At 44.6% G+C, this 17,500-nt stretch overlaps 1 protein-coding gene across 1 annotated transcript in view; it reads right to left on the bottom strand.

Annotated features, from left to right (window-relative positions):
• Positions 1-17,500, bottom strand: part of LOC143280385 (receptor-type tyrosine-protein phosphatase T-like) — a 230,871-nt gene that overhangs the window by 102,997 nt on the left and 110,374 nt on the right. The window contains exons 14-18 of the mRNA XM_076585020.1: positions 12,353-12,443; positions 10,824-11,151; positions 3,274-3,316; positions 1,326-1,437; positions 694-827 (exon numbers count right to left, since the gene is read on the bottom strand). Of these exons, the coding sequence (XP_076441135.1) occupies positions 694-827; positions 1,326-1,437; positions 3,274-3,316; positions 10,824-11,151; positions 12,353-12,443 (708 nt within the window). The remainder of the gene's footprint in view (positions 1-693; positions 828-1,325; positions 1,438-3,273; positions 3,317-10,823; positions 11,152-12,352; positions 12,444-17,500) is intronic.

A 17,500-nucleotide genomic window follows, 5' to 3' on the forward strand; every position in this document is an offset into this window, starting at 1 on the left:
AAACCATATACAATAGTAACAACAGTATTAAGATAGCGATGAATCTTGTGCAGGGTACAAATCAAATGGCGGTTGGGTTTGTAACCTTTAACAAAAAATCAACAACAACAACAACAAAAACAAAACAAACCCCAGCAACAAGTGCATGGTAAGTACCATCAATAATGTTTGAAAATGAAGGGATTTTAACCAGTTTGCAGCGTAATTTCAGTCGTAGTAGTAGCAGTAGTAGTGATAGCAGAAGCAGCAGCAGCAGCAATAACAACCACAAAAGTGACTATGGCAGCAGTATGGTCTTGTCTCTACGCCATTCAGACAGACTTCCTTCAGGCAAATCGTACCCGCCTTACCTTCCTGGTTTTTTTTTTGTTTGCTTTTTTTTTGAGGGTTGGGGGGGTGGGGGGGGGGGGGGTCAGAATAGAGGGGGTGTGGGCAGGGGGTGGGGGGTGGAGACATGAAGATGGTGATGGTGGGGAAGGGAGGGGTGGGGGTGGGTAGGCATGATGATGGTGATGGTGGGTTGGGTTGGGGTGGAGCTGGGGGTTGGGGCGACGAAAGGGAAACTACACACAGATCTGTCGTGCGCATGCCCAGAAAATGAAAGGGATGAGGTCTGATCTTTTCCGTACGGTCACCACACCACAGACAGACACACAGACACACACACGCTCCACTAAGTAAGTGAACACGAACCGAGAGACGACAGCACGCACACCCCCTCGCTGATCGGAGTCGGGGGAGGGGAGGTGTCGGGCTCGGGCAAGATGGCGGGGCCAAAGGACGGCAACTCTGACTTTTCACGCTCTTCTGTCGTGACATGACGCCGTCTGTGAAAGAAAAAAAAAAGAAGGAAATATTGAATCAAATTGTTGAATATTATTGCACATGGAAAGAATCATTCCTCCTCCTCCTCCTCCCTCTTCTTCTTCTTCTCCTCCTCCTCTTTTTTCTTCTTCTTCTTCCTCCTCCTCTTCCAGATAAATATCAAGCCAGACAGGTCCGTCAAATCAACTCTGAAATGCTAACCAACAATCGAACGAACGAATAAAATAATAAAATAATGAATAAATACATAGACAGATGAAAAGCAGAATTAGATACATAGATTTGCAAAGGTCGGCAGCCTGGTGGTATACTGAATGAAAACCTCGCGGGTCTGAATTTATCACAAGATGAAGATCAGAAGGAGAAGAAATGAGCGAAGACCATGACTGTTCATAGCTAAATATCTCCATGACGCTCGAAGAAGAGCTTTCTTTATTTTTCATAGACACCGTGAAGGCAAGGCAACAAACACTTTTTTTTGGGGGGTTACTAACACGTGCCTCCAGACCAGCAGGAGAATGGCGAAGGTGATGACGAGGAGGATGAAGACGATCAGCACGCCCACGATCACCGGGACGTGGTTAGCAGGGGGCGGGGCCGTCAGGGCTCGAACTGTGACAGAAACAAATACAATACAATACAATTCACACCACACTGGCCTAAAATAGTGATGGAGACCACCCTGATACAATACATTGGCATTATAAAAAAACAACAAACTCCCTGATACAATACATAGGCCTAAAATAGTGATGAAGCCCTCCCTGATACAATACATTCGCCTAAAATAGTGATGAAGCCCTCCATACATTGGCCTAAAATAGTGATGTAGCCCTCCCTGATACAATACATTGGTCTAAAATAGTGAAGAAACCCTCCATACATTGGCCTAAAATAGTGATGTAGCCCTCCCTGATACAATACATTGGTCTAAAATAGTGATGTAGCCCTCCCTGATACAATACATTCGCCTAAAATAGTGATAAAGCCCTCCATACATTGTCCTATAATAGTGATAAAGCCCTCCATACATTGGCCTAAAATAGTGATGTAGCCCTCCTGATACAATACATTGGCCTAAAATAGTGATGAAACCCCCTCCTGATATAATACATTGGCCTAAAATAGTGATGTAGCCCTCCCTGATATAATACATTGGCCTAAAATAGTGATGTAGCCCTCCCTGATACAATACATTGGCCTAAAATAGTGATGAAGCCCTCCCTGATACAATACATTGGTCTAAAATAGTGATGAAGCCCTCCATACATTGGCCTAAAATAGTGATGTAGCCCTCCCTGATACAATACATTGGCCTAAAATAGTGATGTAGCCCTCCCTGATACAATACACTGGCCAAAAATAGTGATGAAGCCCTCCATACATTGGCCTAGAATAGTGATGAAGTCCTCCCTGATACAATACATTGGTCTAAAATAGTGATGAAGCCCTCCATACATTGGCCTAAAATAATGAAGTCCTCCCTGATACAATACATTGGCCTAAAATAGTGATGAAGCCCTCCATACATTGGCCTAAAATAGTGATGAAGCCCTCCATACATTGGCCTAAAATAGTGATATAGCCCTCCCTGATACAATACATTGGTCTAAAATAGTGATGTAGCCCTCCATACATTGGCCTAAAATAGTGATGAAGCCCTCCATACATTGGCCTAAAATAGTGATGAAGCCCTCCCTTCCCCCCAGCTACACGCACACACACACACACACAATTTATCTCTCTCTCTCTCTCTCTCTCTCTCTATATATATATATATATATATTATATCTATATATACTCTTCCGTCCCACCCACATTCTCCAAAAACAGGAGTAACAATCGATGTCGTGAAACAAACAAACAAATAAATGAATAAATAAATAAATAAATTCGGCCTCGAAAAATTATATATTTCCACTAACAAGAAAGAAAAAAAGTCTGGCCTCGTTTACCACTAAAATACATTTTGTTTGTGTGTAGTTACCGTTAAGGCTTAAGAAAGACTAAAAGGGCGATGAAAAAAATTATCAAAATTGCATATCGTCATAACTCGAATACAGTATTTAACTGGTTGTTTTATTCAAACTCACGAGAAATATGACCCAAGGGAAGCAAAAAATTTGTGAAACTCAGTGCCTCCCCCCCTTTTGCTCCAACAGGGTTTGTGTCCCTATTTTCAGTTCGTTTGCTGGCCTCCAGTTCTGATAACTCTCTCTCTCTCTCTCTCTCTCTCTCTCTCTCTCTCTCTCTGTGTGTGTGTGTGTGTGTGTGTGTTAAAAAGCTGAATGATAATCAAAACAAACTGAGATATATATAAACATTCTTTTTTTTCAATAATTATGGATTCATCAAACAAACAAACAAACGAACAAACAAACGAGCAACCACAGCCCAAAGAACAACGTAAACTTATAAAATATAATAACAACAACAAAAAGATCTTACCCACAACCGGTGATTCTGTCTTTGCAAATGATTCTTTAAGGGTCTGGAAAAAAAAGGAAGAAGGGGAGAGTGGCATTATTATAATTCACAACAAAAACGTACATTTGTGTAAAATAGGGGAAAAAAGAAAGAAAGAAAAGAAAAGAAAGAAAGAAAGATTCAAGATTCAAAAACTTTATTACTCAAGGATAAAGATTTTAGGCATCGCCCAGTCTTCCAATCTGTCCTTGTGACGACAATAACAATAACAACATTAACGATAACGACAAAAAATAATCATTTTGTTAACACTGCTACATCTACTGCTACTACAACGAAGAATGATCACCATCATCATCATTAACATCGTAAAAAGTAATAAAACGAACGCATTCATACATTCATATCCATACACATGCACACACTCTCTCCACCCAACACACACACACACACACACACACACAGACATGACCGAAGTGAAAGAAAGAAAGAAAGGAAGAAAGAAACCCCCCAAAGCAACAACATAAATAACCCCCCGTCCTTAATTAAATTGGATAAACAAATGTATGGAAACGATGGATCGACTTAGCTGTTTTCGTCTCAGCAAACTCATTCAAGTTCTAATGCAAAAAATCTGTTCCTTTTTCGTCTTACCCCTCTTTCTTCTCTTCGTCTTCTTCTTCTTCTTCTTCATTCGTGGCATGCCACTTCACATTTACGAGTTTAAAGAAAAGTGCTTGAATGGGTATGACCATTCATATCACGTCAAAAAGGTGGACACCTGAACTCCTAAAACAAATCTCGTTGTATTCAGGTTTCTACAACCCACCGAGCCAACGTGTGACATGGATTGTGGGATCTTTAACATGAATTAAATACTTACTCTTCTGCGTGCGACTGGACACGAGACAGAGACGTAACGAGCGAGCGAGCCAGAGAGAGAGAGAGAGAGAGAGAGAGAGAGAATAGACAGAGGGTGACAGAGAGAGAGAGCAACAGAAAGAGACAGAGAGTGATAGAGAGAGAGAGAGCGACAGAGAGAGCGACAGAGAGAGAGAGAGAGCGAGTGAGAGAGAGAGAGCGACAGAGAGAGACAGAGACAGAGAGAGACAGATACAAGAGACAGAGGGTGACACAGAGAGAGACAACAGAGACAGAAAGACAGACAGATAGACAGAGGGTGAGAGAGAGAGAGAGACAACAATGAGAGAGAGAGAGAGGGAGAAAAGACAGAGGGTGACAGAGAGCGCAAGAGAGAGAGCTAGAGAGAGAGAGAGAGCGACAGACAGAGCAACAGAGAGAGAGACAGAGAGAGAGAGCGACAGAGAGAGAGAGAGAGACAGAGACAGAGACAAGAGATAGAGGGTGACAGAGAGAGAGAGAGAGAGACAACAGAGAGAGAGACAGAGCGACGGAGAAAGAGATATACATACATACAGACAGACCAATAAGTTAAATGTATTAGCTGATCTGTCTGCACTCTTACTGACCTGAGTGACAGGAGAGAGAGAGAGAAAAAAATCCCCACACCCCTTTAAACCACCCACCATAACAAGTGTCCGGAATCGAACACACGGACCTCGAAAACCCCACGGGTGAGATCTAGCTAGAAGTTCAACGCTCTGATTCTCCACTACCGTGCGCCCCCATCATCCGGTACATACATACATACATACATTTATACAATCGATAAACATCGTTGTGTTCCACACACACACACACACACACACACACTCTGTCTGTCTCCTGATGCATTATTGAAGTTGATGTCCACCACTCTCTCTCTCTCTCAACAGCCATAAAGTAACGAAGTTTTCCGTGTACGCCTACACGAATGACGTCGGTGGTCATGCACCACGCACGTGCAACACTCGCAAATCTCTCGTGACTGAAGCCACGGTGTCACTGAAGTGGGTGGGTTCATAGAACGAAAGAGGGTTTCCTCGATCTGGGGGAGGGCGGTGGGGGCCCGGCGGGGAGGGGTGGGTGGGAGGGGAGAGGCAAGGGGAGGTGGAGGGGGGAAGAGAGACAGAGACAGAGAGACAGAGACAGAGAGAGAGAGAGAGAGAGAGAGACATGCGCCCATTCTTGAACAAACTGCGGCTTTGGCCACTGGCATTGCATGACATGTAGACAGTCATCATGTGGATCGTGTCTTGCACCAAGTTAATTTCCCACTCTTTCGGGGGAGCTAGGTTTCAGGACAGTCGGCGTTGGGATGGTTCCTAAAAGGCATAACTAGCCCCCCCCCACCCCACCCCACCCCAAGGCCGCATGCAGCACTAACAGCCAGTACAATCTTGAGTCATAGTCCTTCACAAAAGCCGTAAATGACTTCTCACTGCAATGGTGAAACCATCGATCACACGGCTTTCACGTTGCTGTTGGCCCAACTCGAAGTACATATACATATATACAGACATTTTAAACGTGACAGGTGTCTCTCAACAGGCAGATGAGTTTTGTTGGAGGGAGTCTGTGTGTCGCGCGAGCGTGTGAATGTGTTCATGAGCGTGTGACTGTGTGCACGCGCATCAGTGTGTGTGTGTGTGTGTGTGTGTGTGTGTGCATGAGCAGGCATGCACGCACGCACGCGTGTGTATATGTGTGTGTATGTGAGAGAGAGAGAGAGAGAGAGAGAGAGAGAGAGAGAGAGAGAGAGATAGAGATAGATGGAGAGATAGAGAGATGGAGAGAGAGATAGATAGAGGGAGAGAGAGAGAGAGAGAGAGAGAGAGAGAGAGAGAGAGAGAGAGAGTGTGTTTCTGTCAGCAGCATCCTCATTTCTCAAAGTTAAGAACACAACTAACGGATCCGGATGACTGTACAACTTTAGGTGTGACTTCACTGCCTTTCCCCTCCTTTTTTTTCTGTTTTTTTGGGGGGTATTGTTTTGTTTTGTCTGTATTTCTTTCTTTCTTTCTTTGTTTCTTTCTCCCACTACAACCCCCCACATCCCCTTACACTCCCCCCCCCCAACCTCATCCCACAGCTCTTTGTCTCTTCCTTTCTTTTGCTCTTTCTTCAGTACCTTTTTTTCTTTTTCTTTTTCCTCCTTCCCTTTCCTTTCTTCTCCTTGCAATTCTTCCACACTCACTCTCTCTCCTCTCTGTCCCCACCTCTCTCTCTATCTCGCCTTTTCTCTCTTTGCGAATCGTGGCACACCAAAGTCTCCCTTGTTTCCGCCGTGTTTGCTTACCGTCGCTGGCATGCCCCCCCTCCCCCCTTCCCGATCGTGGCGAGGCCAGGCAAGGCAAAGCAAGGGAAGAGTACAGAGAGAGAGAGAGAGAGAGAGAGAGAGAGAAAGAGGCTGGGGCAATGAAGCATCAGTAATGATGTGAACCTGGTAGTAGGAACGAGAGACCCGGGGTAACTCGTGCTGGAATATTTATGAAGGGGGAGAGGGGGGGGGGGGGGGGGGTCAGGGGGACTGGGAGGGGGGGGGGTGAAGGGGGTAGAGTGGGGAACGGTGGAGGGTAGGGGTGGGGGAGGGGGGTTGTAGGGGGCTGCTTTTGTCTAGAGGTCGGTTTTTAGTTTAGCATAGTGATGATTACCGATGAAGGCGGCGCGTGGCGCGCACGTCAGTGTGTGTGTGTGTGTGTGTGTGTGTGTGTGTGTGTGCGCTGGCGCAAATATATAGGTACGTATGTACATATGTACGTACGGACGTACGTACGCGCACAGCCGTGTGTTGATTTGATCAAATGCACGCGTGTACGCGCTCGCGATTCACGCTGGAACTCATACGCATATACACATATACCTTGGCACACACACACACACACGTTCACACACACACACACACATCCATATGCATGTAAGTAGACAATCACGAACACACACAGACACACACAGACACACATACACACACACACACACACACACACACACACACACACACACACACACACACACACACACACACACACACACACACACACACACACACAATTACACACACACACAGTCACACAGAAGCAGGAGATGAGAAAGGAGTGTCTCGCCTTGGAGTGGTGATGGAGGACGGTGAAGGGGTAGGCGGGCGTAGAGTGGGGGTGTGGGGGGGGATGAATCTACAAACTTTCTTAAGAGGTTCTGTGACTTAATTCCACTGTAGCTTTTCTTCTGTCTTTGCTGCTCAGGCTTACCACAGCCACCACAAACTATAATTACGACCAGCTTCAACATGGTGTCAACTATCGTCGGAGTGTGTATGTATCCATCCATGCCAGTGTCTGAAATCTGATTGAATGACACAGGAAACAAAAGATGAGCGCCCGATGGCAGCCGTCAGTCGGCTCTACCCAGGTAGGCAGCCTGTTGTTACAAATGACCCCGAGTTTGTAAAGCGCTTAGAGCTTTGGTCTCCGATCGGGCAAAGGCGCTGTATAAATATTTAATCATTGATTTATTCGTCTTTTCACTAGCAACTTTACAACACATGACCAATACAGCAGGTAACGTTTCAGATCGAGACTTTTAGAATTCCGCGAGGGTGTGTGTAGCACGAGGTGTGTGTGTGTGTGTGTGTGTGTGTGTGTGTGTGTGTGTGTGTGTGTGTGTGTGTGTGTGTGTGTGTGTGTGTGTGTGTGTGTGTGTGTGAATAGAATAGAATAGAATAGATTTTATTGTCATGAAACCGTAAGGTTTATAAGACACAAGTGCAATAGTAAATGAATGAACGAATGAAAAAAACCCACAATTAATCAATCAGTTAATGCAGTCAACAGCAGCATTCATAAACACATTTTCCCAATCTTGTTTGTATATATTCATCATCTGTTAGCATCACCTGACTGGGAATATGTCCTGTGTTATTCGAATTTTGAATATCCTTTAAAAATTGTTGCCTTAAGGTTTTATATTTAATACAATGATCAAGAAGATGGATTTCGTCTTCCAGGATGTTACACTTGTTGCACAATCTGTCTTCTTATGGAATATTTAAATATGTGCGTGCGTGTGTGTGTGTGTGTGTGTGTGTGTGTGTGTGTGTGTGTGTGTGTGTCTGTGTGTGTATGTGTCTGTGTGTGAGGAATGTAAAAAAACAAACAAACAAACAAAAAACAAAACAAAACAAAACAACAAATTGTTTACTTGTAGTTGTATCAATCTATTTCAGCTGATTTCTATAATGAATAGTGGAACGACAGAAATGAGACAGTGTATCTTGATGTGTGTCAAACTGCGTTAGTTGATTTGAGTTCTTGAGCCGCGTTTGAGTTCATTAAAGACGGGGTCTGTTTCAATCGGTGTTGTTCGAGCACCGAGGGTTTTTTGTGTGATTTCCGATGACACGATCATTTGAAGCAAGCACAGATCTTACCCCTGGAGAAAACTACAGAATTTCTGGCACCACAGTCCCTGATGGAACACTTTTCAGCGGCTTAATCTTTACCCTTCAACCTCTCACACACTTGTAAGCGCAGTACACACACACACACACACACACACACACACACACACACACACACACACACTCGCGCGCGCGCACACGCACACACACACACACACACACACATACAACTACAGACACATGAAAAAAACAACAATGAAACAAACAACAAAAATGAGAGATATACCGAGACAGCCAGAGAGAAATCAAGAGAAGAAAACGAAGACAAGAGAATGTGAACATGAACCCCAGCGTTGCTAAAACAAAACAAAACAAACCAACAACAACAAAACAGCAACAACACAACAAAAAAAACAAACAAAAAGTACCGTGATACAACAACAATAATTCTCTTACATCATGCATACGCACCGATTCTCTCGCACAACACAAGCATTCTCTTTCCTGAAACACACACACACACACACACACACACACACACACACAGCGTCTGCTATACATCACAAGCTCCAAGCGTTGTCTTATTGAAATGAAATACAAGACACACAAGGAATCTCTCACAGAACACAAACACCAAAGCATATCACTCACAGAATAACATAGACACACGAAGATTCTCTTATACAACACAAACACTCACTCACACCAAACAAAACAAACCCAAATCAGGTTGCTTGTGGCCCATCCTGCCACAAAATGGAGGCCATTAAACTTTTACTCACCGTGACACACACAAAATGTCTCTGCCACCAGTTGCTCCTGACGTGGGACACGCAGTTTTACACAAGAGAGTATAGCCCTGATATGGCCTTCATGGTCGGCTGGGCTCTAAGCAATATTTTTAATTTAATTTAAACACAAGAGAGTGCCATGTCAGAATGACACAGGGAGTGATTGTGTCTGTGCTTTCTATGCAACATGCGCTTCCCTGGACACCCTAGTTTTCTCTCCACAGTCACCGTATAGCTCTGTCCACAACCATACCAAGGGCAGGAACTATTATTAGGATGGCCTCCCAGTCTGGGCTTTTGTCGGACTGGGGTGATGCCTGCAGTCTTTTCGCCTCATACCCCCCCTACTAAGGAGGTGATACAACACTGACAGCTGAGCGCCAAGAGATAACCACAATAAAAGACGCATTCCTTTTTAATTAATTATTTTTATTTTATAGAAGATTAAGGACTCTGGCAGACACAACACTCTTAACTGCAGTTCCTTCATCGAACTCTTCGGAGGGTACAGCTAAGGCAAAACTCCTACTTACGAGCCAAGTATCGCTAAACCGACCTTTCAAACAACAGCTGTTCTTTCTCATTCACCAAATCCAGTAACCACTAAAGACGTATTCTTTTTTTCAAAGATTCAAAGATTTAAAGAAATTTAATCCCTTTGCCCCTTTTTGGGGTGTGGAGGATACAATAACAATACATACTCATTGAATCACAACTTCAGTCCAACGATGTCTCCGAAACACGGAAAAAACGCACACCCACGCAAGCACACACACACGCGCGCTAATGATGATTTGCAACAAAACAAATCAAACTTAAACATACTGACAAGTATGTTTTAGATGTAACGAAAGTTACACAACCTTTCCAAGTTTTATGAATTTACTTAGATTAAGTAAACAACACAATCACCAGGGAAACGCAGGTTGTGTAGATCACAGACACAGTCACTCCCTGTGTCATTCTGACGTGGCGCTCTCTTGTAGTTGTTGGAACATAAAGGACTCTGGCAGACACAACACTCTTAACTGCTGTTCTTTCCTGAAACCCTTCAGAGGGTAGAGCCACAGTCAAACTCCCGCTTACAAGGCAAGTCTCGCTTAATTAATAATCTTTCAGTTCTACCTCTTAGAAGGGCATCACCCCCGAATCATGGTTTGAATGTGCGTGCTGGCCAGCTAGTCTGGGCTTATCGTGTCTTGCTCGTCTGGGCGTCGGTCGCTGACATCACAGCTTACGTCACTCGGTTGATGCGAGTTTTTGTTCGCGTAACTGTTTTTCAGTTTTAAACCTTGTAAGTAATGGGATACTCGATGTTAAAGCCTGTTCATTATTTTCTGAACATGGATGTGTCTGTTACCTGTGTTGTTTACTGGATACCATGGGTATATATATAATTATATACTTCTGTGTTAGCAACGGACAAGGCAAGTCTCGCTTGATTAATTAACCTTTCAATTAAGAGCTGTTCTTTTCTCACTCACCCCGTCCACTTCGGAGAAGGCCACCAGCCAGATGTCATAGGCGGTGTCCCTCTGGAGGGGCCCGTTGAAGTAGCCGTCATACGTGTGGTTGTCGCCCACTGTGAAGGCCCCGCTGACCTTCTGACGCGCCAACTGGGCCGTGACGTACGCCGGGAGCCCCAGCCGCTCGGCCGTGTCGAAGGTGACGTCTAGGCGCTGCAGGTGGGACGGGGGAAGGGGGTCCCTCTTCCGTCGTCGTCGTCGTCGGCGACCTTTCTCCCCGTCCGCCTCCCCCTCCCCATCTTCTTCGTCTTCTTCTCCCAACCGCTCCACGATCAGACGGTAGAAGCTGCACGTGATAATATACGATGCACGGAGTTCCGTTCAGTTCATGTCAAATGTAGTATCTTCAGTTTAACTTCTTTTCACTAGGAAGTGTTTTAAGACGGAAAGAAGAGAGGTAGGGGGGTGAAAGAGAGGGAATTGCTTGTGAATGTTTGTGCAGCAAAGTGCAAATGTATATTTAAGAGAAAATGAAAACAAGTCTATTACAGAAATAAAAAAAAAAGTTTGAAAGAGATGGTAAATGTCTGAGTGTGTGTGTATATATATGTGCGTGACTGAAACCTGATTGGATGACACAGGAAACGAATGATGAGCGGCCCACAATGGCAGCCGTCTGTCAGTCGGTCGGCTCTACCCAGGTATTGTTGTTGTAGTTAGTTACCTGACGGTTACCACCATCCACCACCACCACCACCATCATTATTATCACCACCATCATCATTATCATCATCACCATCATTATCATAATTGTGTTGTCACTGACGGTGGTGATGGTGGTGGTGGTGCTGCTGATGTTGTTGTTTTAGTTAGTTACTTGACGGTGAGGTGGTGGTGATTTGGTGTCCATCATCCACCACCACCACCACCACCACCACCATCATCATTACCATCATTATCATAATTGTTGTTGTCACTGACGGTGGTGGTGGTGGTGGTGCTGCTGCTGATGTTGTTGTAGTTAGTTACTTGATGGTGAGGTGGTGGTGTTTTGATGTCCATCATCCACCACCACCACCACCACCACCACCACCACCATCATCATCATTACCATCATTATCATAATTGTTGTTGTCACTGACAGTGGTAGTAGTGGTGCTGTTGTAGTTGTAGTTGTTGTAGTTGTAGTTGTTGTAGTTGTTGTTATTGTAGGTGTTGTTGTTGTAGGTGTTGTTGTTGTAGTTGTAGTTGTTGTTGTTGTAGTTGTAGTTGTTGTAGTTGTTGGTATTGTAGGTGTTGTTGTTGTAGGTGTTGTTGTTATAGTTGTAGTTGTTGTTGTTGTAGTTGTTGTAGTAGGTGTTGTTGTTGTAGTTGTAGTAGTTGTTGTTGTTGTAGTTGTTGTTGTTGTTGTAGTTGTTGTAGTTGTAGTTGTTGTAGTTGTTGTTGTCATAGTTGTTGTAGTTGTTGTTGTTGTTGTAGTTGTAGTAGGTGTTGTTGTTGTAGTTGTAGTTGTTGTAGTTGTAGGTGTTGTAGTTGTAGTTGGTTACCTGACGGTCAGGTCCCCGGAGTGGTGGATGTCCAGCGTGACGGTGGTGTCCGTGACACTCTTGATGACCGGGGCGATGGGGCGGCGAGGTTCTGCAACATTCATCAGCAACAAGTGGTCATCGTCAGGAGACAACAACCCGCCTCAGCTTCCACGCCCACCACCACAATTACCACCACCATCATCACCACCACCACCACCATCATCATCACCACCACCACCACCACCACCACCACCACAATTACCACCACCACCACAATTACCACCACCACCACCATCATCATCACCACCACCGCCACCACAATTACCACCACCACCACCACCACCACCACCACCATCATCATCACCACCACCGCCACCACAATTACCACCACCACCACCACCACCACCAATACCGATTATAATACATCTTTACTATCTAATTCATTACGGACTAAATATTGCTCTAAAAAGTCAAGTGTGTATATCATGTTTCAGTAAAGTGACAATGCAGCATAATCATAATTTTGAACTGTGGGGCCTTCTACCTGCACGAAAGTGTGTCATCACAAGTAACGTTGACGTTTTCTTGCCTTTTTGCCGGCTTTCATTATCAATTGTTTTTTTGCTTGTTAGATTAACTCTCTCCATACGAACGGCGAAAGAGACGACGTTAACAGCGTTTCATCCCAATTGCCATCATCAAAATATTGCAAACGGAACGCTCTTATACTGAAGAGGTGAATGTTGACAAAGAATACCACAGTTCTGACGACGGAAGCTAAAGGTTGGGTCATTCAGACACCCACTGGACATCCGAGGGGTCTGTGTAGACGAGAAGAGAGAACTGGCCGTACTGAGTGAGTTAACGAGTTCTCTCTTCTTTTTTTTCTTTTTTAACCAAATCCATTATGCAATTTTCTGTAACTGTATTCAGATATTTATTTCAAATTCCACCCACCACCCCCATCCCTCAGTTACCCGGCTTCTCCAGACTCACCATCCATCATCCTCTTTCCCTACCGTCTTCTAAACGATTATACTCAAATGCAAAGAAATCAATGCTCTAACAAAATACCTACAACCATCAGTTATGTGTGACGGGACATTGAACAACAAATCACACCCCGCTCCTCCTCCTCCTCCAATGATATCTAAATCAAATCAAGGCATGTTGCTTTCAGGCAAGGCGACCGTAAAAAGGGCCATTTCAGGGCCGATCACCCGTCCTATTCTAACACAAACAACAACAGCAAAAAAACCCAAAAAAACCCAAAAAACAACAACAAAAAACAAACAACAACAAAAAACAAACAAACCTCCCCCAACCCCCCAAAAAAACAACAACAACAACAACAACAACAAACAAACAACAACAACAACAACAAAAAACCCAAACAAAAACAAACAAAAACAACACAAGTCAAGTAACACAAAATAATGTTGAAAGGAAGGTTGATGTGTGCGTATGTGTTAGGGTAGCTGTTAGATACACATGTATGTTAAAATGTATGTATGCAGCGTGTGTGTGTGTGTGTGTGTGTGTGTGTGTGTGTGTGTGTGTGAAAGAGAGAGAGAGTTAGACAGACAGAGACAGAGAGAGAGAGCGAGAGAGAGAGGGAGAGAGAGAGTGAGGGAGACAGAGACAGAGAAAGAGACAGACAGACAGAAACAGAGAGACAGACACAGAAAGTAAGAGGTGGTTGGGTGGGGCTGGTGGGAGTGGCGGGGGTGTGTGTGTGGGCGGGGGTGGGGGTGGGGGCGCGGGGGGGCGTGAGGGGAGGGACGAAGAAGCGAATTTTAAGCCCCCCTCCTGACAGATAATATTCATTTTGTGCCGGTGAAATGTGTTAGGAGCCGCTGGTCTGTAATGTAATCAGGCTGACACCACCAGCAAGATTACAGCCCCTAGTGTGGTGGTGGTGCTGGTGGACAAAACGATAGAAAAAATAAAGAAAGAAAAAAAATAGATAGAAAGATAGAAAGAAAGAAAGATAGAAAGAAAGAGAGAGAGAGAGAAAGAGGCCCTGACAACACACACACACACACACACACACACACACACACACACACACACACACACACACAGATTGACAGCGAAGAAAATACAACAACACCACCACCACCAAAGAAGAAGAAGAAACTTAACTTGCTAAAGCAGTTAGTGAGGAAAGCATGGTTAAAAAAAAAAAAAAGAAAAGGGGGGGGGGGGGGGGGGGGAGACGAAAAAGCAACAGGTGGAAGTAAGGGTGGGCAGGGTGGTGGTGGTGGTGGGAGATCTGAAAAACAACAACAACAACAACAACAACAACCAACAACAACAAAGCCTCAGAGACAATGGGGACAGAAATGGGAGAAATGCGTGCGTGAACGTTCACAACATGTACACGCATGCACGTATGTCGGAAGCACACGTAAGTACACACACACACACACACACACACACACACATGCACACACACACGCACACACACACACACACACACACACACACACACACACACACACACACACACACACACGGAAACACACACACACACACACACACACACACACACACACACACACCACAGCAAACACAGACGAACAACATGCAGGCGAGCGCACAGATACAAATAAACACACACACGCATACAGACACAGACACAGACACACACACAAACAAACAATGAAACAGATAAGCCCTCGTGTATACATATTAGCGCGTGCACCCCCCCCCCCCCCCCCCCCCCCCCCCCACACACACACGGACTCACACACACACACACACACACACACACACACACTCACACACACACACACAATTTCATATTCTTACAAACACATGCCAGACACATGCGTTCACGTATATGTGCAAACACGCAAGCACGCACGCACGCACGCACGCACGCACGCACGCACGAACAACCCCCCCCCACACCCACACACCCACACACACACACATCAAGTCAAAAACAAGACACACGAAAACACAAACAAGCTCACACTCCGGAAAAAGACATCAGAACCAGAACGTCAACCAGCGAGGCTGTAGAATAGAGCAATGCTACCAAACTGTGGAGTGATGGCCTAGAGGTAACGCGTCCGCCTAGAAAACGAGAGAATCTGAGCGCGCGCTGGTTCGATTCACGGCTCAGCCGCCGATATTTTCTTCCCCCTCCACTAGACCTTGAGTGGTGGTCTGGACGCTAGTCATTCGGATGAGACGATAAACCGAGGTCCCGTGTGCAGCATGCACTTAGCGCACGTAAAAGAACCCACGGCAAAAAAAAGGACTGTTCCTGGCAAAATTCTGTAGAAAAATCCACTGCGGATAGGAAAAACAAATAAAACTGCACGCAGGAAAAAATGCAAAAAAAAAAAAAAAAAAAAAGGGGGGGGGGGGGGGCGCTGTAGTGTAGCGATATATATATATATATATATATATATATATATATATCACGCACACACACACACACACACACACACACACACACACACACACACACACAATCACCCACGTATACATACAAAGTCCGAGAGGCAGAAACATAGAGAGAAAGAGAGCGAGAGAGAGAGAGAGAGGGAGAGAGAGAGAGAGAGAGAGAGAGAGAGAGAGAGAGACAGGGAGAGAGAGAGAGAAAGAGAGAGAGAGAAAGAGACAGAGACAGAGACAGCGGCAGGGAGAGAGAGAAAAGAAACGAATTTCTATCTGCCCCGGAAATGAGATAAGAACAAACAGAGACCAACCAAAACAAAAACAAAACAAACAAAAAAAAGCTTTGTTGAGAAATCATACAACTCGAGAACAAGGGATCATACAAAAAAAAGAAAAAAAAATGTGAACAACATAATAATCATACAACAGGGTAAAAACCAACAACAACAACAACAAAAAAGACACACATAGAAAAAAAATCACGACAAAAGACACTGACGTGCAAGATCTGTGAGTCCACAGAAAAAAAGAAAGAAAGAAAAAAAAAAAAAGAAAAGAAAAAAAGCTTTACACACACTCCCTTCTCCCTCCCCTTATCATCCCTCCTTCTCCCTCCCCCCCACACCTTTGAAGAAGCAATAACTACATTAAGTCATGGGGAAGTGCTCATCCATGATCCATGATGAAATGAGAGAGAGAGAGAGAGACAGAGAGAGAGACAGAGAGAGAGAGAGAGAGACAGAGAGAGAGACAGAGACAGTGACACACACACACACACACACACACACACACACACAGAAGAATAATATTGATATTTATATAGCGCTGAATCTTGTGCAGAGACAAACCAAAACGCTTTCGCACCAGTCATTGACACGCATTCATAACTCTAAAACTGGAGAAACTTAAGACAAGGAAGAGGCAGGGAAGGGAGGCTATCTTGGGAAGAGGTGGGTTTTAAGGCCAGACTTGAAAGAGCTGAGTGTGGAGACCTGACGAAGCGAAAGAGGTTCATTCCAATTGCAAGGTCCAGAGACAGAGAAAGAATGGCGGCCAACAGTGGAGTGTTTGAATCTGGGTATGCGTAAACAAAGTGGATCCGAAGCCGATCGTAGAGAGCGAGATGGAGTGTAGTGGTGAAGGCAGCCACAGAGATAGGAAAGGGCAGATCTGTGAATACATTTATAACATAGAGTGCTGATCTTGTGCAGGACTGACATGTCTGACTGATAAATTTTTGCATGAACAGTGTGTTGTCAAGGACAACGCCGAGGTTCCCGACTGAACTGGAAAGAGGGATGGATGTACTGCCAAGTTTGATTGTGTCAGTTGTGATGGAAGAGAATTTTTGTTTAGTTCCTATGATCATTGCTTCAGTTTTGTCCGCGTTCAATTGTAACTTATTTAGAGTCATCCAGTTTTTAATGTCCAGGAAGCAGTCGGATGTTTCTTGCAAGAGCGACGACAGTTTTTCAAGGGTATCACTCTTCTGGAGTTGAGTGTCATCAGCATAAGAATGATGACTGACATTATGGCGGTTTATAATTTTAGCGAGAGGAGCAGTGTGCAGTGTGAAGAGCACTGGGCCTAAAACAGATCCCTGTGGGACTGTATGTCCGATTTTAACGGGTTCAGACTGGAAGTTATCAACGATGACAGACTGGAATCGATCAGTGAGATACGATTTGAACGAGTTGAGAACAGTGCCGTTGATACCAAATCTAAAATGAAGACGGGAAAGAAGATTTGAAT

Source organism: Babylonia areolata, chromosome 3 (genome assembly GCF_041734735.1).
Source record: "Babylonia areolata isolate BAREFJ2019XMU chromosome 3, ASM4173473v1, whole genome shotgun sequence".
NCBI classification, from domain to species: Eukaryota; Metazoa; Mollusca; class Gastropoda; order Neogastropoda; family Buccinidae; genus Babylonia; species Babylonia areolata.